This window comes from Mustela nigripes, chromosome 2, assembly GCF_022355385.1.
Source record: "Mustela nigripes isolate SB6536 chromosome 2, MUSNIG.SB6536, whole genome shotgun sequence".
Lineage (NCBI taxonomy): Eukaryota > Metazoa > Chordata > Mammalia > Carnivora > Mustelidae > Mustela > Mustela nigripes.
In genome coordinates this window covers 46,779,919-46,801,015 of record NC_081558.1, presented here as the reverse complement: position 1 = coordinate 46,801,015, position 21,097 = coordinate 46,779,919, and the positions used below count along the sequence as shown (strand labels likewise).

The 21,097-nt window shown below is 47.2% G+C and overlaps 1 protein-coding gene across 1 annotated transcript in view; it reads right to left on the bottom strand.

The window, feature by feature from the left end:
* Positions 1 to 21,097, bottom strand: part of ITPR1 (inositol 1,4,5-trisphosphate receptor type 1) — a 327,611-nt gene that overhangs the window by 21,814 nt on the left and 284,700 nt on the right. Inside the window, exons 55-60 of the mRNA XM_059390201.1 lie at positions 16,858 to 17,022; positions 11,825 to 12,020; positions 10,312 to 10,404; positions 8,756 to 8,895; positions 8,082 to 8,247; positions 5,199 to 5,359 (exon numbers count right to left, since the gene is read on the bottom strand). Of these exons, the coding sequence (XP_059246184.1) occupies positions 5,199 to 5,359; positions 8,082 to 8,247; positions 8,756 to 8,895; positions 10,312 to 10,404; positions 11,825 to 12,020; positions 16,858 to 17,022 (921 nt within the window). The remainder of the gene's footprint in view (positions 1 to 5,198; positions 5,360 to 8,081; positions 8,248 to 8,755; positions 8,896 to 10,311; positions 10,405 to 11,824; positions 12,021 to 16,857; positions 17,023 to 21,097) is intronic.

Here is a 21,097-nt window from a genome sequence, read left to right as displayed (position 1 = left end):
GCTGCCCCTGGCTGGTCTTTAGTTTCCCATCTGTAAAATGGTAAGAGTGCCATCTACAAATGCTGTTCCCGGGATTAAACGGGACTGTGCATGCAAAACATTTATTTTAGTACATACTGATTAAACATGACCTATTATTAGCGTTATTATCCAATCTGTCATTGTTACAGCAAAGCACAGCCCGGTCCACTCCTCTGGAAGTAGCAGCCTACCCCTCGACACTAAGGCTGTGGTGGGAGGAGGTTTCCCCCAGCTGGCCCGGTAGTCAGTCAGTGTGCCCTCCTGGGGAAGAGAAGAGGCCAGAGCAGCTCCAGCTAGCAGGGGATGCTGAAATATGGACAAACAATAGTCCTTCTGACTACCCTGCCATTCACTCAGAAACATGCCTCTGAAAATAGAACTTTTTTTTTTCAAGGTAGCATTCTAAGATACTGAAGGAAAATCTATATTGCATTAGCAAAATAGATGCTATATATTTAAATTATAGTTTGGTCTTCTTTATTCCTTCTTAATATTTCTGGAGTTTCTAACTTTCAAGAATAACTCAGTCTGCTTAGCAAATTAAGCCCTGGCTTTTCTCCTGAGCTTGACTGTCACAGAAAATTGGGCTGCTGAATCTTCAGTGGGAATCCTATATTTGATCTTTTATCTACAACATGCCCACTGTGCAGTATTTAAATCCCTTCAGGCAAAGATACGACTAATTTACCACTTATCCAGGTTAAATATACCTGATTGTATGGCCTATCAAATCATCGTCTATGGGCTAACATATTCTCATTTCAGTCAGCAGTAGAGAAAAGTCAAAGAATGCTCAATTATTGAAAAAGAGTGTGTGGTACATCAATTATCATGAAAATTTCAATGTAGTTTAGGGCTAATAAAACATTAATCATGAAGGCTACCACTAAAACTACATGGTAGCCCCCCAAATCCAGTGGCTATGGGGAGAGGAAGCTCGGGGGTTCTTCTCCTGCCCTGAGCTTCTGGGGCTAAGTGAGGTCACTCTGTAGTCACATTTCTCTGTAAGTACAGCCCTGTCTGGGGCCTGAGTCAACGAATGTGAGAGATTGCCTCTCCTGTCTGAGCTGCACTGTCTGCCCTGTACAGAGGCATGGGGAGCCCAAGCTCCCCCCAGCCATGACAGTAACAGCAACCGCTTCAGTCATGTGCGCGGAACCCAGGACAAACATGACAGCATCTCATCACAGAGAACCCAGGGGCCACTCCCCAAGTCATCCCAACTCCTGGTCGTGGGTAGTGACTGTGAATGGAGGCCACTGCTAAACACATGGATATGAGTCCCAAGTATTGAGGCCAGTTCCATGGAGAAAGAGTGAGAATGGCGACTTTGTCCTGCTCCAACATTTCAGAGCACTTAGAACATTTCACTTTAAGAGCGAGGAAGAAGCAGGAATTTTCCATGGGAGGAACTTCTTGGAGTCAAGATGCCCATTCTGACTTTTCTTAGCAACAGCGTGCCAACAGCCAAGACATCTTACACAGTCGTGAAGTGTAGGACACCGTGCCTGCGTCAGCTCTCTGTCAGCGCTGTGCTCCGCTTCCCTGCCGACTGCTCTGTCTGTTCATCTGGCCCTTCTGGCATCCACTCCCTGCCTCCTCGGGTGCCTACACCCCCACCTTCGTCCCCCACATTTACCTCATTCCCATCACCCAGTGGACACAGGAAGTGCTGCTAACCCCTATTCCCACACAGCAACTCAGGGGAGGGATGTCCCATGATGTCCTGGGGCTACATGGCTCCGAAGGAGCAGGGCCCAAACTCACATCTTGGATTCTTTGCCTTCAAACCCAAAGCTTGGGGAGTAAGGACCTCACGGTAGGCATGTGCCTGACCCTGGCTTTGCCAGAACAGTCCCATCTCTAATGAAAGAGAAGGCATGGCCAAAAGGAGAAAGAAGAGAACATACAATATTCTATTACATTTAGATGAAGATTAAATGTGGGTAAACATCTGGGTGCTGAGTTCTCTACTGCCATCTCTGGCAAGAAACTCACTGTCTCCATGTTTTTCTTGAGATGAAAGTCTATTTACCATCTCTGACACCACGATCTGCAGGGAGTCGTTTTCGGGCCTCTGTGAAGCTCTCTTCCTCCACCTGCCTGGAGCCTCTTCTGTTTGGTTCTTTTGGGTGGTCTAAGGGCAGCTGTTTCTTCACAGTTCTTAATGAGTCTCCAGGATCTTAATTCATGAGTGGAGGGACAGCTTAAAACCTCTAGCCTCTGGCTACTAGGCAAGAGGTGGTTTTCCTGAAAAACCCAAGTCCCAAAAAGCCTGTCTTGATTCCTTTTGGGACATGAAGCAAGCAAAAGGGTAGATGAATGCCCAGCTGACTTTTCCTTCCCTAACACTGTTAGCTGCCCCTCTCTCCTTGATCATGGAGTAACATGCCTTCTTAAAGAGATCCCCTGGCTTTTCCTCCCAGAAGCAGTGGGCAGGAGGCCTGCCTGCTCAGGAGGGATGTTGAAAAGAGCTCCTCTCTTGGCTGTGGCTGCCTCCACAGGGTATGACTGAATGGGTCTGCCACTGGGGCATGTGGCCTGCTCTCCTGCCACTCTGAGCTTCCCTGGGCTTCCAGCTGAACACCCCCAGTCTACCCTCCTGTGGCCAGTGTTCTCTGGGGAGTCGCCGGCAGGGATTCACCACTGAAAACAGTGTTGGCAAAGGCACTGCCTTTCAGCCAGGGGAGGGCATATCTCCCCCAGCCCTCACTAAGGGCACAAAACAGCTGGTTCCTCAGCAACCGGGACATTCACAGTTAAGAATTGTTTGATGCTACATATTTTTAGGCCTTTGGACAAGAAGTTCTTGTACAATTTAAGAATGATGTGGATGAGGAAAGCCCCCTGAATGCTGGGTTTTTCAAAGTGTCACCAAGCGATGGGCTCTGTGCAGGCTTGGTGGGAGGCTGGGGGTGACTTCTGGCTCTTAATCCTCACCAGGTGATTGCTCACAAGGCTCCTTTAAGTCTTCATGATTGAGACAGAAACCTTAAAGTGCACCAGAGTTTTCTGTGACAGTAAAGTAAGGTGATTAACAGAAAGCTTTAACAATGGCTCCTGTAGACTTGAAGATAGGGTACAAAAACTTTTGAGAGAAGCAAAGTGAAGGAGAAAAAGAATGTGTGACAAGAGTAAAAACCGGAGGTCATCTCCTCTAGCCATTACAGGACTTAGTGCAAGTGAAGGTATTTGTGTACGCAGACAGGTAGGTCTCTGTCCCACGAATGCTGGCCAAGTAGCTTCATTTGGCAATATCCACAATTGGAGGAAAAGAAGGGACAGGAGAGCTTTTCAGTTAATCTGTCCTGATCCTGCACACCTAACCAAAAATCGGCCCTGGCAAGCAACAGGAGCCCCAATTAACAACAGATCCTGCTCCCACCTGGCCCGGTGCTGCCAGCTGCCTCCCCGTCGGCTCCCTGGGCCGTGGTGCAGTCCCTGTCACTAACCCCGGGCTGGCACCCTGGTCCTCTCCTTCTGAGCTCTTCTTGGGCAGGCTACTTAACCCTGAGCCCGGCTTTGATCTGTAAGAGAGCACACCCAGCAGCCGCCTTCTGGAACTCCTGTCTTTTTTTCCTTCTGTTGATTTTTTCCCTCTTCTCCTTTTGCTCATCTATGACCCCGTCTCTCTTTCAAAGCCTCTTTAAAAGTCATCTCTACTGTAAAACCTCATCCATTTCTCTTTACCCTCAAAGTTTTCTCTGAATGGTTCCCCACCGAGGGTAATTTTATCACACAGTTCTAGATGTGAAAGTTTTGTAAGCCATAGAGTGCTCAACACCTAGATGTTATTAGGAATCCCTCTCCTCAGCACCCACATTACCAGTCCAAAGGCTCATTTCTTCAGTCGCATTGTTTTGTCCCTTCTGCTGGCTGCTCACTACTGCTCCAAGCATGACCCGGCAGCCAGCAGCTTCGGTGTCCAAGTCCTGACGGTGCCTGCTGAATCTGAATCCCAACTCCCTGCCTGTCCAGGTGAGTTCAATGTACATTAACATTTGAGAAGCACGGAATTCGACGTTAAGGACCTCAAGGGTACAGATGGCATGGAATTGCCAGAAAGCCCTCCAGAACCTGCAGAGACCTCTGAGCTGGTGTTATATGGGCGGCGACAGTCTTGTCGAACTTGCCCTCAAGAATATCGCCACGTGACCGGTGGTTTGCCAGCAATAAAGCTAAAAGCCTGCCTACGTCTGCTGCATATGAATGATGATATTTACAGGAACAGACGTCACCTGAGATTTCTTTATATTAAAAGCTCTAAAATCACATCTGCATAAAAAACACAGAAGGGTTCGTTTAGGATAACTCATTATCAGGCTGAGTGCTTAAGTCCTTGGCAACTGGAAGGAGAGTCAGTGAATTGCGTCGTCTCTCTTAAGAGTGAACGGCCCCCTCTCCCCAAAGCGAGCTCGTGTAAATCACAGAGGCTCCCTACCCTTCACAGCTGATGCCTCCTCACGTTACCAACGCTGCTGAACATTTTAATGAAGTTCAGAAACCACAGGTATGAAAGGACAGCTGGCCTGGGACTCCCACGGCCCACGTCTGGTGCCTCTGCAAAGTCCTGACTGAGAAGAGTACTCTGGAAACCTGGGGCAGCTTCCCCTCTTCCCAGGACACGGCGGTCACGCTCCCCATCAGCAAGATTAATTTGGGACTCCAATTGCTCTATCATATGATCCCTTCCTAATGATTAGCAAACCATCTCCCAGAAAGGCTAGGCCGAGGCCCAACAAATGAGCAAATAAACCAGGCTCAACACATTCCACCAACTGATCATCGTTTAACGTTCTCTCTTAGGGACCAGGTCTTATTTAAAGAGAAAAAAACAAAAGGCTCCATGAGGCTGAGTAGGTAGAGATGGGAAAGCGGGTTGTGGGGTTAGATCCAGGTTACAGCCCAGCCCCAGTTAGGTGGCCGTGGGCGAATCTCCTGGAGCCTCACTATTCCTCCTTTAAAAGGGGAATGATACCACCTGTTTGGTGCCTCTGCAGTTCACTTGAAAGGATGCACACAACGTTCTAGCGTCTAATACCTCACCCAGTCTAAGAGCTCGGTAGCCCAGGACACGTTAGATGTTCTTGCTCTGCTGTGCGACTGGCTCGCTGGCTCCCGCCCCGTGCTGCAGGCCCAGCCCCAGCGCGAGCTGCCTCCAGGAGCTTCCTGCTCACCTTGATCATTTCCGCCACGTAGCTCTCGGGCCCGGTGTACTCCGTGGAGTCCTTCACTTTCACCAGCACGATGAAGCACAGGTAGTGCCACATGTTGTGTTCTTCCTTGATGTGCTCTTCAAAGGTGACAGTCTTGTTGTCGAACTTGTCTCTCTCCAAGCCTACGGAGAGACAGAAAACCGCCGGCCCTAAGTGAGCAGCCACACAGAGCGGCAAACCCTGGGAGATGACCGCCCGCAGGGGAGGCTGCGGCTCTAGTCCCCTCTTTGTGCAGAGCTGGATTCCGTAGCCGCCTCCACGCAGTCCCTTTTACATCCCTGAAGGGAAACCCAGAGTGCAGGGGAGATGGACCTGGGTCTGCAGCCCACCTGGGCTCCCTCCCCGTCACTGTTTAGTTTCCACGTGCCCTAGTGGCCTTGTCAGGGAACAGGGTGGGGGGGGGGTGGCAGAGGGGTGAACTTTAAACACATTTTGAACTTTAGATGGTAAGTTAGTATTTTGCAGAGGTCTGGGCAAGCCATCGTAAAGCCAGTTTCTGTGGATTCCTGGATGGAGCAAGGAAATACATGATGTGTAACAGGAGCCACACTTCTCACTGTCAAAGAAGGGAGCCCAAATATGGAAAGGGACAAAGAGAAACACTGCAATGGTGAAATGGAATAAGAGATATGGGTATGAATTCATCCTTTTTCACATGTACGTAAAATTCAGTGCAGAAGTGTGTGGCATGTGATTATGTGCACACAAACCCCGCCGAGTGTGCAGGTACATGTCTACTCTCCTTCTGTGTCCTCATAAGCCCTGGGAGCAGGCACCCGGCAGCACGAATGCACACACCCCGTCCCCAGATCACAGCTTCCAAATGCCCTTCTTCATTAGAAAGAATCAGGGCTTTGTGGAAAAATGGGCGATGCCAGGGCTGGATCAGGGAGTTACAAGCTCAGCTTGAGCCTGGAATATCTCACAGCACTAAGAAAGGAAGGAAGTATATAAAAAATTGGGGTGACATGACAAAACAGAAACCAGCCTGAAGGGAAGGACACTTCTGGGGCATTCTGAGCATCCAAACAAATAATGACATTAAAGGATTATAACCCACTGGATTAAATAAAAATACAGGAATCCATGTTGTCATAAATACAAAAGTATTAATACATATAGTGTACTTACCTACACGAGAAGAGAAAGTTCTTTCTTAAAAAGCCAGTTAACAAATGTAGAAATCATAAAGTAAGAAAATCATCACTGGGCAGCCATCATAGTAAAAGAGCCAGTGGGCGTTAAAGCTAGCAGATTAATGTTTAATTTGAAGAATAATGGGATGTTTACATGGTCTCAGAATATCTCCTTATAAAATGATTCCCAACTACAAAGAGAAAAAACCCTAAGCTTTAGTGGAGAAACCTGGCAATTTCCACCTTAACTCAAGTGACTAGAGTTAATATCACCGGTTAGAGGAGGGACAGGCATCACATGCCTCCTGAAATGATGCCCTGAGAGTAAACACTTCTTTGATGTTCCTACAAAAAATGCATAACCCCAATTCTACCATGAGAAAACATCAGAGAAACCGAACCCACAAGACATTGACTGAACTCTTTAAAAATGTCAACCGAGGCTCAAGAGCCATGACAACAGAATGCTCTATGACCTGGGCTTCCACTGGCGATAAAGGGCATTACTGGGATCAAGGGTGATAGGAACAGGGTCTGCAGAGTGGCAGAGTGACCTCTTTGCTAATTCCCTCATCTTGGTGACTATACTGCATATGTGTGAGAGAAGCTTCTTGTTTACAAGATATACATAGAAATATTTAGGAATCAAGGAGATCATGCCAGTGGATCTCAGACTGTTCAAAAAACTGTGTATGTGAACAAGCCAGTGAAGGAAGAGATATTTGAGAGAGTATTTGGGGACTCTGGATGAAGAGCAGACATTTTTTGTATTGTTCTTATCATTTTTCTGTAACTCCAGAATTGTTTCAAAACAAAAGGCCTGAAGTGGTTTTAAGGGGGCAAAAAGCAGATTTTAGTTTTTAAATGGAAAATGCTCATTTCTTTGTGGAGTAGATGTACCAGCAGGAAATTTCTATATTCACAATAACCATATTAGGAATAATTGTGAAATGAGCACTCAGTTACCACATTCCCACGTGGTTGGTTTCCATTTCCACGTACCTCCTGTGGCTGTACTGACGATGGTTTCTTGGGCACCCCATGCACCCTCTACCACTCACCACGGAGCGGCTACAATGTGCGGGGTCTGTGCTAGGAGTGCTGCATGGACTAGCTCTCTAAGCCCCACGATAATGCCTGGAAGGACATACTATTATACCTATTTTACAGATGGAAAATCAAAGTCCAGAGAATGAAGCGACTACCAAGATTATGTGACCCATAAGCAGCAGAGACTTACTCAGAACCCAGGTCTGAGTCCTGAGCCCAGGCTCTGAGCACAGTCACCACACTCCAGGCAAGGAATATTCTTTCGTCTGATGCCCGATACCATTTGCAGCGGAGACCTCCACAGCCTGGCTCCGATGAAAGATCTCGAGTCTAGTTACTTAGCAGGGAACCAAGAGATGCTCTGCAGCCTCCAAAGACGAAAGTCCCCCAGACACATTCATTTCAAACCATGTGCGCTTGTATATCTGCCACGGGAACCTTCAATCCTGCAGACACACTGGCCCCAGGAACTGTGGCTCCAGGTCCCTCGGCTGCCAACACCCCCCAGCAGAAGGGAGGCTGGGGAGCGGCCCCCCAGCACCAGGGGCCCAGTGGCCTGAGGAGGCGGCAGCACCTCCCTCGCTGCCCAAGGCCTGCACACCACCCCTCCAGTCCGTGGGGCCGGGCTTTCCTGCGACAGCCGGGCCACCACACTCACCGCAGATAAAGCACGTGGTCTTTAAGATCTCTTCCTTCTTCTGCTTCTCGCTCCTCAGGTCAGCAAAGGTGTCAATGATGACCCCAAAAATCAGATTAAGGACGATGATGATGACCATGAAGAAGAACAAGAGGTCATAGATAACTCTCGCAGCAAAGAGGGGCTCCTAGAAAAGAGGTGTCTCTATCAGTGAGGTCACCCCACAGGTAAACTTTGGTCTGCAGGGCGCAGGGAAGGAGGGAAAAGGCCTCAATGGGCCCAACCTTCGTGGCTCACCCACACCCCATGGGTCTGCTCTGTCACAAGTTCAACTGGGCAACACCTGTCTCTTTTCACACCCTTTGTACCAAAGGTTGGTTCTGCTGGTGTCGCGTGGTGTGTGCCTGAGAGCCACTCCCTGGCATCTAAGGGGTCTTGGACGTGTATCCACGAAATCCGGACCCGGCTGGGGGTGGGCAACAAGCATTTCCATGTACCAAGCAGAGAATGGAAGACCCCCCCCCCCCCCGGGCCCCTTAGATGCCAGGGAGCTTGCCCGTTCCAGGAGGTCAGGGGAAGGAAGGAGCCTCAGGGAGCCAGCTCTGCTGTCCTGGGTTTCCACACGTGCTCTCTGCCTCGGGCTCTGGCCGCCCGCCCCGCCCCCTCTGCTGTCCCTTCCCCTCGGATCCAGCTACCTCTTTGGATGGCTTCCTGAGCACGTCTCCTACTCCGCCCCCGCTCCTCAGCCCGTGACTCAGCACTGTGACGATGCACATCAGCAGCGTCTCACACGTGTGCTCTTTGTCTTGCTCTGTCTCTTCTGCAAGGACCAGCTCTGTGAACACGGTGAGTAACAACAGATTTACGTGTGGGCAAAGAGCGACCATGGTTCCGAGACGGCGTTCCCTGCGTGCCAGCTCCCCAGCTACACGCAGGAACAAGACAGAACTGTTAAAACTAAGGAACCAAGTGTCACATAATTTCTTTCAAAAAGGTGATGTTACCTGGGACAATTCGGTTTTCCTCACCCAACTCTTGCTAGTTTCTCAAGCCAAGTCAGAATTGCCTTTCCCTATATTAAATCCAAGAGAATCCCTATCCTTTTCAGATTTAAACTCCAGTCCCAGGTCTGAGCAGGCACTGGACCTTAGCTGAGTTGCTTAATACCGTGAGTCATGAGTATCTCATCTCTCAGCTGAGGGTAATCCCACAGCACCCAGGCTCCTCACTGGCTAAATCCAGCCACATTTTACAGCAGGTCCCCTGGTTGAATAGCTTTGTATTAGACACTGTCCATTCCTAATAATTTTTGGAGGAAGAACCATGTCTTGCTGCCTATCTTGTTCTTTTCGGCAACTGCAGGCAGAATGGTCTTGCTAAAACAGATCTTATCGTATCGCTCACCCACTCCCCCCTCAACTTTTTTTTTAAAAGATTTTATTTATTTATTTGACAGACAGAGATCACAAGTAGGCAGAGAGGCAGGCAGAGAGAGAGAAAGGAAGGAAGCAGGCTCCCTGCTGAGCAGAGAGCCCAATGTGGGGCTCCATCCCAGGACCCTGGGATCATGACCCAAGCCTAAGGCAGAGGCTTTAACCCACTGAGCCACCCAGGTGCCCCTCCCCCATCAACTTCAATTCATTCTTTGGGTAATGTTTAACCTCCTCAGCCTAACATGTAAGATTCTTCGTGATCTAGCCTTTTGTTGACCTCTCTGGCTTCATTTCTCGCTACTACTATTCTCATGATCATTTTCTCCTTCAACACACTATGTTCTACTTCCAAGGCTTTGAACATCTTATTCCCTCTAACTGGAACACCCAACCTTCCTCCAATGTCCAAGATTCTACTATTTTAGTTTAACTACGACCTCCTTGGTGATACTCTTACTCCAGTATTAGGCCAGGTGCCTATTTCTGTATTCCCTCCTTATTCCTAGCATTTCGCATACTGTCTAATAATCCCCTACGTGCCTGCCTGCTGACTCCCTCCCCGATAATGTTGTATCTTAGAATACAACACAGTCCCTGGCAAATAGGGGCACCTAGTAAATAGCGGTCGAATCAACCAAGCGGGTATTTTCTTCCCACATAGCCTTCTTTTCCTTTTATCTCCCTCCTCTTTCCCAGCCTTTCCCCTCTCCTACTAGCCTTGCTTCTGAAGAGTAAATCTGCTTCCAATATCATGTAAGCCATCTCAGCTTCTAGAGAAGCCTAACACTAACATGGGGCTTAAGCCTACAAGGTCCTACCTTCTTTGGGTGCTGGAGAGGAGCAGTTTTCCCCAGTCTCCACCCTACACACGTCAGAGTATAGGAACTCGCTTGCCAAACTCTCTCCGGCTTCTGGGAAAGAGAGGAAATTTTATGATGAACAATCTGGCAGCATATGGTTAAAATGTTTGAAGTCCCCAATTCACGGCTGATTAAACAATTCTTTACATAAATAACACCCTACATTCCTGCATATAAATTCAAGGCAGAGATGCAATTTACACTTTCATTTGGTGATCTGGATGGGAAAGGAGCCAGAAATGTCAATTCCTGTAGGCTTACTAGAAATATCGCACTTAAATAGCACCTCTCCAACTTTAAAGACACACAGCTGAAACTCTTCGACAAATACTACTGTATGTACAGACTCCAGCAAGATTTACACCAAGTCTGCACAAAAAGCATCAGCGAGCAGGAGCGAAAATCTAAGGTCCAGACCAGTTTAGTTCGGAACCCTAAGATGGTTGGCAGCAAATTTCACTTAGAGTCAACTTGGAAGCTGGAGTTACATGCCAAGAATGAAGTATTTGGGAGAACAAGGCTGCCTGGCTTAGCCAGTGATAGTAATTCAAGTTTCTTCCTTAGACTCGGGGCCTCTGGCTCCCTGATTAAAAAACAAAACAAAACAAAATAAAACAACCCAGTAACCTTTTATTTAATGGTGTTCAACTATTTTAATTGAGACAAGGTATACTTGGGTATCACTCAAGTATATGATCATTTTATTTCATTTTCAAAAGTGGAAATGAGTTCTGTTTGCTCTCTATAAAAATAATGTAAGCTCATTGTCAAATTTATATATCATAAAAAAAGACAAAAAACAAACAAAAAAACCCACAACAACAACAACAAGAAAAACAAAAAAACCCTAGAGATAACCATTGCTGGGGGGAGGTAATATTCTTCTGTATTTTAAAAGACATATATGAGCTTTTTCATCTTTTAAAAAAATATGTGGATCCTATTATAGTTATTACTGCAATTTCCCACCACAGCTTGAAGGTTTACAGAGATGGGCCCTGTCTGCAGGGGATGCCCCCCACAGGACCATAACCTAATGGAACATCCTACATTTACACTGCTTCCACTTTCACGCTGCAGCGGAAATTCTTCCATATACATCTGTTTCCACACATATAGGCAGCAGGTTTTTCCTTTAAGGATAAATTCCTAGAAGGAGCTTTACCAAGCCAGAGGGAGGCATCCCCCTATGCTTTCAATACACAGGGTCCAATTCCTTTTAAATGAGTTGCATTAGTTTAAAATATGACTTTAGTGAGTAAGTTAAATGTAGGCTCTGGACCCTTACACTTGTATCACACATACCATACCACACCCTTGGAATAAAGCGAGAACCAAGCCCTGGAATCAGAATTCATCGTCTGAGTGCCAGGGAGAAACCTACATTGCTAAAGTCATCATTCTCTTTTGTTCACCTAGGAGCAAGAACTGTTCTCTTAACATTAAAAAGATTGGAAGATCTCAAACTCACCTGGAAGAGCGGTTTCATTGGGCAACCTATCTACTTCCAAGATAAAATCATCTTTGAAGAAAAGATAGCCCACTATTGAGAATAGGTAAACCAGGATCAAAGCCAGAACTGCTGTCAAGATGATGGACCGTCCATTGCGAGTGACACTTTTAATGACATTAAGCAGAGTCTCTTCTCTGTATACCAAATCAAAAAGCTTTAAAAATGAACAAAGAGAAGACAATGGGACAGTTTTAATAAGCCTCTATGTTAGATGTACACAAAAATCTCATAATGAAAACTCGATTTATAGAGAATTTACCCTTTTAGAAACAAACGCAAAAGCATTCTACTATCTTAACACTTTATACTTGCTTTTCTTCCTGAAAACTGAGATGGGGAACATTAGCATAGAAAAGGTGGGCAGAGGCAGCAGTAATTTCCGGTGGGACTCAGAGAGCTGAGAGGTCCTGGGGATGGAGAAAGTACAGGGTAGTTCAGCGAGCTTCAGAAGGCAAAGGAGAGCAAAGGATGAGGGTCCTGGCATGTGTCCGCATAGGCAGTAGTAGCTGAGTTTCTGCTAAGGGCCAGCCACTCCGGATACAGGATTGGACAACCCTGGCCCTTGTCCTCAGGGAGTTTGGAGTCCCACAGGGAAGGCTCCGTCCAGCAGGCAGCAGGAGGTAGCAGGGACTCTGGAGTGTGAGATGCAGCCTTAGCTCAAGCACAGGACATCAGGACGGTGAGCTGGGTTCTCGCTCCTTCCCCCTGAGCCTCTGTTTCCTCATCTACAGACGGGAGGACAGGGAGCTGCTGTGAACAACAGCTACATAATGGATACCGTGTCCGGGAGATTGCGGACAGCCGCATGTACGTGCTGTGTGCACACAATAAATAGTAATGATTATTTCCTGATGGAGGGACTGGGCCCAGGTCACACAGCTTATGGCAGGGACCCTGGTGGTAGTAACACACCGGGGAGCCTAAGCCCTTCCCATCTCCCTAATGTGGAGGGTGGGGTGCAGAGCCCCCTTGCGAGCTCTGTGGGCTCACAGTCTAGGCTCGCCCTCTACTAAGAGACTACTTGCTCTTTGCAAGAAGTTGGCCTGTAAGTACTTCTAGGAATGCGATACAGATGGCTAGTTTTCTCAGGTATTTGGCTGTGGGAAGAGTACAGAGCCGTGGAGGAGAGTTCTGTGGGCTTTTTCTTGGAGCAGGGTTCTAGTTTGGCCTCTGTGCTGACACCGACTCTTCTGAAGTTCTGCTTCCACATGGCTTTGGGGCATGAGTGCACAGACAAGTGAGTCAGGGGACAAGGGTTTGAATCCTGACTCTGCTTTTAATTTGTAGTCACATGTAGATCAAACCATGTAACCTCTCTGAACTAGCTGGTGTCCAAGTCCCTTCCAATTTATACTTTTACATCTGAGTTCATTTTCTGGTCAATTACCTCTTCTGCCTCCATAAGGCCAATCTGTGTCCTGAGACCTTCCTTGGCCAGGGCACTGGGTATAATAGGAGACTCGAAGGGAAGGAAGCAAGAAAGAGGCGTTTGTTTGGTCAGTATAACAGTACAAAAGGCTTATGTTGCTGTTGCAGTTGGTTAAATATTTTCCAGCAGCCTACCATGAAGCAGCAAGTGAGAGCAACTTCTGACAATAAACAAATGACACTTGTGTTCTGGGGGAGGACCTGTAAGATTCTGTAGCCACCAAGTCATTGAGATGGCAAGTGATTGCTTTTTTCACTCATCTGTGATTTCTGACTTGAAGATAATGGACAAGCATTGTTTTATAAAGGAAAAACTTTCTTCTAATTGGAAAGTTACACACGTTCAATGGAGAAAACTTTGAAAACACAAAAAAGCACAAAGAAAAACCAAAATCACCAATAACCCCACCATCTACTCGAGTTATTTCTTCTGCAAGGGCTACACTGGAAAAATGTAATAGATACAATATGCCACAATCCTGGCATTTGGTCAGTCCCTTTCATCAAGCAATCATGAAAATTTCTGTGTCAGAAATGATCACCTAGAATGTCCCTGTACAGAAAAAAACCTCAGTTTACTTAGCCAAAATATTTACTTTTTTTTTTTTTTTTTTTTTACAACAGTCAAGATGTTTCCAATTGCATGCCATTAAAAATAATGCTGTGATAAACACCTTGCCCCTTGTCTCTATACATACTTATCTGGTTATTTCTTCTTGGAGAATTTCCAGAAATGGAATTATTGGGTCAAATGTTGCAACAGAAACACATCGCCCCATCGCTTTCCAGAAAGGCTGTACTGATCCACACTGTCAGGGGATGGGGGATGGGGGCCACAAACTAGAGCACGCGGTCGTAAGACCTGAACATGCTTAGCCCTTTGAACCTTTCCAAACATCACAGGTACAGCTTGGGATCACACTGTTGTTTCAATTAGCACGTCTGTGTTTAGCAGTGAGGTTGGACATTCTTCCATGTTTACTGACCATATGGATTTCTCCTCCTGTTACCTGCCCATCCGTGAACTTGACACATTTTCATCTCGGGCTGTTAACGTTTTCTAAGGACACATTTGGACGCAGGCTCGAGACCAGGTTCAGCCAGTCTGGGCCCCCACTGTCCTTTTCTGGTCTGCTGGCAGGGGCTTTCATAACCCCGGGACATGTGGCTTTTCCCTGCTGGAGTTAACTCTCCAATTCCCTTCTTTTTTTTTTTTTTTTAAAGATTTTATTTATTTATTTGACAGAGAGAGATGACAAGCAGGCAGAGAGGCAGGCAGAGAGAGGAGGAAGCAGGCTCCCTGCTGAGCAGAGAGCCCGATGCGGGGCTCGATCCCAGGACCCTGAGATCATGACCTGAGCCGAAGGCAGCGGCTTAACCCACTGAGCCACCCAGGAGCCCCTCCAATTCCCTTCTGTCACAGGTTTTAGTCCTTTGTCTGTGATTCTCGGTAAACATGTTAAACACTACTTTTGATACCAAAAGTAGCATGTCACCAGAGACCACAAGTCACGGGTCAGAAGCACACAGGAGGGGCATCCAGCCACTGTTTAGTCTGAACCTGGTGAGTTCTCTGAAAGCGAGCTGAGCCCAGGTGGCACCGACAGCTCAGGGTACTGCTTCTGTGACGGAGGAGAAACGTGAAAGCAAGAATGTGAGCTGCCCTGGGAAATACCAGCCGCACCAAAGCAGGGACTTTTTCACGAGCTCAGATGAAAGGCAGTTCAGGGCTGGGCTCACAAGCTGACTTGGCAGTCACCAGAGCTCAGCTCCTCTCTGGTCTCTGGCACTTAGTAGGTGACTCTGGGCAAGTTACCTAACCTCACCAAGCCTGTTTCACCATCTGTCACTTGCAGACATTGTCTCAGAAGTCATGGTGAGAGACTGTATAAAAAGGGCACATGGGGGAACATTCCCTAAATGGCGGTAACGATGATCTTGTAGACCATGAGCCTGTAAGGGCAGAGAGGATACTGGTTTGTCTCACTACAACAGCCCTGCATCTAGCTCGGGTACCAACCAGCATCACAAAGACCAAAGGCAGAGGACTTGAAGGTGCAGGCAGGGAAATGAAGCCAAAGGGACGCAGAATGTAGGCGAAGTCAAACCCTCCCAGGAAGAGATGGCGCTGTCTGAGGAAGAATCTCCTGTGTCTTGGGAGAGATCCATCAACAGGGATGTGGGAGACCTCCTCCTGAGCTCTGCCTCCTTGCCTGGGAGCACCCGGGGCTCCCTGACTCCACACCCCGATCCTTATCCAGGGGCATTATTGTAGGAGACAGAAAGGCTCAGAGGTATATAGGGAGCTCTCAAGATTTCTGATACAGAGTGACCAAAATAGGCCAAATAATGGCAATCTCAAGTACATCCAGAGACCTCTCTGCCTAAAACCTCAAACTATAGCCAGACCTATTTTAAAATGAGGCAAAACAATCCATTTCCTTCAGCCTGCCAACATCTACCACTAATGGAATGAGCTAATCCTGATGACCTGAATGGTGAATTCTTGATGGTGTTTTGGATGGCAGAGGAAGTAAGCGATGACAAAGACAGTAATAATAGCTGGAATTGCTAAGCATTTCTTGTGTGGTAGTGCTATTCTAAGGCCCTGATGTGCACGGCTGCAGATAATCCCTGTGGCAGCCCTGGAAGGGGGACAGCTTGTTCTCATTTTGCACATGGGGAAACTGAGGCACAGAACCAGTGTGTCACCGGTCCAGAGGCGACATGGAGGATACCTCTCAGGAGAGTTTTCCTCGCTCTATCCTTCGCAAATAAGTCCCTCACTTTAAGTCAACACATAGGCTTGGATCATTTTTTATCCTCACATTTTAATTCTTCTGGTCTGGTTATGGATCCTTTTGCTTGCAGACAGGTCAGTTTCATGCTTCCTGTCATTTGATGTAGGTACAAGGCAAAGGTTTCTTATCTACAACTCTGCAGGTCTAGACTCCCCCTAATGATGGGAAAATAAGTAGCTATTTGGTCTATAATTTAAAAACCTGCTCGGAAGAAGGTGACTGAACCAACTCATTTTATAGACTATCAAGACATTAATCACTTGACTGAGAATGGAACAAAATAACTTCCAGGGAAAAGGTGTCCCGGACCAATAAATCCATTGAGGTCACTGTCCCGGATCTTGGGACTTTGAAAATAGCTCCTCCTCTTACTTCGTCACTAAATGTTCTCCCTGGGAAGCAGATCCCATGAGAACTGTCAGATGACAGTCTCAAAAACATTCTCCTTGGTAAGCGCTGGCTGAGTCCAAGAAAGCAAGGAAAGCAAAGATGCATGTGGAGGATGCATCCCTTGATCCAGACCGCAGGTGCTGTCTACCACTGGAAAGTAAAAGGTCCAATGTGGACGCAAGCACACACCAGCTGATCTTCTACCAGCTGCCCTGCTCCCTGGGGGGCTTCCTTCTCTAGATCTCAGAAATGATGCACCTGACCTTCTTAGACCAGACACACCAATCACCATTAAAAGGAGGGGTCTGTGAAGAGAGACACGGGACACTCCTCGTTTTCAACATGTAAAATCTTTCCATACCAGGAACTCACCAGCAGACTGTAGAAGAACTCGTGGACAAAGAGGCCCATGGCGCAGATCAGTAGATACAACAAATGGTAAAGGAACTCAACATCCAGAACCATGGCTCGGTAGCCTCTGGTGAATGTTCCACAGTTGCCCACAAAGCTCATTAGAAAGATGATTTTATTGCAGACCTGAGAATAATGACAGGAATAGCCAGATAAGCACAGACCATGCTGAACTGCAGACTTCGTGACAGCCAAGGGCCATTTTCACGTAATGGTATTTCCGCTACGGTGCCCCAACGAAGCTTCCAAGTGCCCACTGAACCCGCCCAGAACCATTTTGCAGATCTAAGTCATATCGTTACTTTGCTTTTCAGGCATATTACACAGTATGCGGTACTCAAATAACTTCATGAGCAACAGTAATCAAGTGGCATTTGTATATGACAAAAACAAAATTAACACATACCGAAATTATGATTTTCGAAATGAGATATGAATCATTTCTAACATTCTTATATGAGTTAGTCAAACACAGAAGTCACCTCAATCTACGAACCCTGTGATCAGCATAAATAAAAAGCATTTTCTGAATTTCTGTTACATTCTGGGCATTATAAGGATTGTAATTTAATGAGAAGCAGCTAGTTCTTGTCTTTCACTGCTCCTGAATTCAGAGGAAATAATTTTCTTGGGGAAGAAAAAGTAAGGGACTTCAGGATGAGTTCTGTTTTCCTGCCCGCCTTCTGGGAATAATAATTTTTCTTCGGAGATTCGTCCCTTTCCATGTGTCAGTCCTTGGAATCTGCAGTGGGGAGTGGGGGGCACCCCAGTCAATCAGCTGTTGTATTGCCCTGGCAACAGGGATCGGTTCAGGGATAGTCACATGGTCCAACGGAACCCGTGAGACCCACTGAGAGCTTTCCTGGGATTGCAGTAAAAGACAACTTTATTGGGGCACCTGGGTGACTCGGTGGGTTAAAGCCTCTGTCTTCGGCTCAGGTCATGATCCCAGGGTCCTGGGATCGAGCCCTGCATCGGGCTCTCTGCTCAGCAGGGAGTCTGCTGCTCCCTCTCCCTCTGCCTTTCTGCCTGCTTGTGATCTGTCAAATATAAACAAAATCTTTAAAAAAAAAAAAAAAAAAAGGCAACTTTATTGCTTCATCCTGACCTTGAACCTAAGAGAAAGTAAGCTTTGAAGCTGCTGGCCTCCGTCCTGCCATACCACGGCACCTCGGAGCACAACTGATGCAGAGCCCAGAGAGGGAACTGGATCCTGAGGCCACTGTTGGGGCCACTGTCGGGGCCCCTGTATTCAGCAGCCCCTGACAGCAGGGTCTTCATCTCTCAGTCCCACGAACCAATGCATTTTCTCCTTTGGTTCAACTGGCATGGATTTGGTTTTTTAACACTTGCAGCTGGAGTTTGATCTACTATGTAATACAATCCACCTCTAACAGAAACCCCATGCCTCCAAGTCCATCTCCAGGAACACACTGACAGAAAAACTCCGATGAAGAGAAGGCTGGAGAGAAAGGTTTTCGGATGTACTTGGTAAAACCGTCTTCTGCTCCCCCAGCTGCCTTGGCCGTAGGTGCTGGGGGAATCCTGCCAGTTAATCCAGCGGGTCGGTGTAAGGGAGTTTCTCCGCAATCAGGTATGTGAGGAAGCCAACACCCACAGGGAACATGAGGCTTTCTCAGGATAAACATCCAATCCCCTAGTACTTGTTCTCTAATCTCCTACCCATCACTGGTCCAGGATCTCTCACTGAGAAAGTACCATTGATCTGGATGATCTGTGCTGACGGGGTTTCAGGAAAACAAACAAACAAGAGGTCACATACTGGTTAACACGGCAGGATCTCAGACATGCCCCGGCCCCCCATGTCTCATCCGAGCAGTTCGCTTTACTTGAAGCCACTCTTCCCCTTGACACGACTTCTGCCCTCGATTCACATTGCTTCAGTAGCACATGTGTATTCACGGTCTTGGCCCGGCGTCCCCACCTCCTACCGACCCTGCTTAATGAGTCTAGCATCTGGCTTCTGGCCCCACCTCCCCCACGTAGCCGCTCCCCTCCAGTCTGCAAGGGACTGAGCCGGGGCGCAGGCGGCAGTGTCAACCCTGAGCACCTAATCCCAGCTCTTGCAACAAGACAGCTCGGCGGGCCACCCCCCTCCCCCCAGCACTCTGGCGGCCCCTGGGTGCCAGGACACCACCCTGTCCTTCCCCAGCCCTTGCATATCCACTGCTCCTTCTCCGTCCGCAATGACTCTTGCTCTCATCTCCTGTAGGCTCCATGTGAGTGTTCCCCTTTTCTCATTCTGGTTATTTATTACAGTTATTTCGGCTCTCCCGACCCAGATGTTACTGTAAGTGGTAATTGCCTAATTTGAGTCGTTCCCCCAAAAGATTTATGTTAAAGAAGAGATGACTGTGAAATGATTAAAGCCCAGAGAAACCAGAAAAAAAAAAAAAAAAAAAAGAAAAGCCCATAAGACTACAATCTCTGAAATACTGAGTTTTCCCTTTTGTTTTTTTTTGTTTATTCTGTGTTTCCTTCTTAATGATACCTACACCAGTGAAGGATACCTACTTTCCCTATGTAACACTGATCAGTCTTTGTCACCCCGGTCATATGTTTCCAAATGCTACAGCTAACATGAATGGTTTGCCCTGTCATCTCAAGCCTAGTCAATCAACAATTTAAGTGCATTTTCACCTTGAATATTAGGTTTCTGCATGACTCCACTTTAGTTAGTGGCATTATTCTTTTCCTAGTCACCTGTGACTGAAAATTTGGAGTTGGGGTGGCCTCCTTCATCACCCCATCAAGACAATACTACCTTCTTGACCTGGAGAAAAGGCTTTGAAGGTGAGGCTCTGACTCCAGTCCCACAACACATGACCCTAAGCTTCGCAGCTCTGACATCTGTACCTTCCTTCTTCCTTCCACATTATGACCAAGACCTAGGATTGTCACACCTAGTCAAAAGCTCTGCTGGGGGTGTCCAGAATGGTCCTCCTGCCTCTGGTCCTTCCCACTTGAATCCACATAACATGCCACTACATGAGGGTATTTTCCCAAGAATACTTCTTTGTATATGCTATTTCTTTGCTCAAAAAAACTTAAGTCATTTCCCACTACTGGGAATAGTTTTCCAACCTGTATTCTACAACACTAATTCCAAGTGATACTTAAAATGTGGGCAAGTAAGTAAGTTTAGGAAACAGAGATGCGTGGTTTCCCTTTCTTGGAGATTCATAACCCTTATCACACATGTTAAAGTCTCTCAGAAATCCTACAGTATAAACCCTTTAATTTTGTTTAACCCAGCCTCTCCCTCATGGATTTGACCAATGAACCTCTTTCTCACCTAACTAAGACTTATCAACATGGAGCAGTCAGTCTTTGGAAACACTTCCCTACCACACGGTGCCCTGGTGACCTGTGCCGGGAGCAGGTCCTGCGTGTCCCTCCCTGAACCACAGCGGAGGGGAACACTGCTGCTGGCTGTCTCTTGAGAGTGTCCTGGGCCTTCCCCAGTGCTCTGGCCTGTGGGGCCGACAGGAGAATGCTCTTCCCAAACCTGTTTTCTGGCCTGGTCCTGGCCATTCTTCAAGGCAGAGCTGAACCCCAGCCTCTTCCCCTGGAGCTTGTCAGCTTGAAGTGGTCCCTCCTCTCCCAGTGTCCTTGCTGTCTTTGCCATCTGCATACCCATTTGAGGACATTTATTGCTGCAATGAATTACTCTATTAACCTGATTTTGCAACAGGATTTGTATTTCTGTAAAGTAACCTCAGCTTCCTGATATGCTTGGGGCAGAAACCTCGGGAAAGCAGGTTTTGATCTCCAGACTCCCTCCCATGTCCAAACCTTTTGCTTCCTTTCACCAGGACACCTCTCATATCTATGGTCCTGCATTGGCTATCTGTATTTCCTCAGATTTCTCCCTACACGTGCAGGTGGCGTCTAACCTTCAACTACCGTGGAAGAGAACTTCCAAATGTCCCCACTGACTTTGAAATAACCCTGATTCTCTCTTTACCTCTCTACCTGCTCCTCTTCTGTCTGAACAAGTCCTCCTGCCTCTTCTCCTGGCTCTGTGCGGTCCCCACCAGAAGTGGGTGTGCTGTATTAATATCTGACCATTTGACTTATACCATCAGAATCTGACCATTCAGCTAAAATCTCCTGTCCCACCAAACCTCTGACCTGACTGGGAAAACTAATTTATATCTCCACTGCTCTCCCTCTTCCT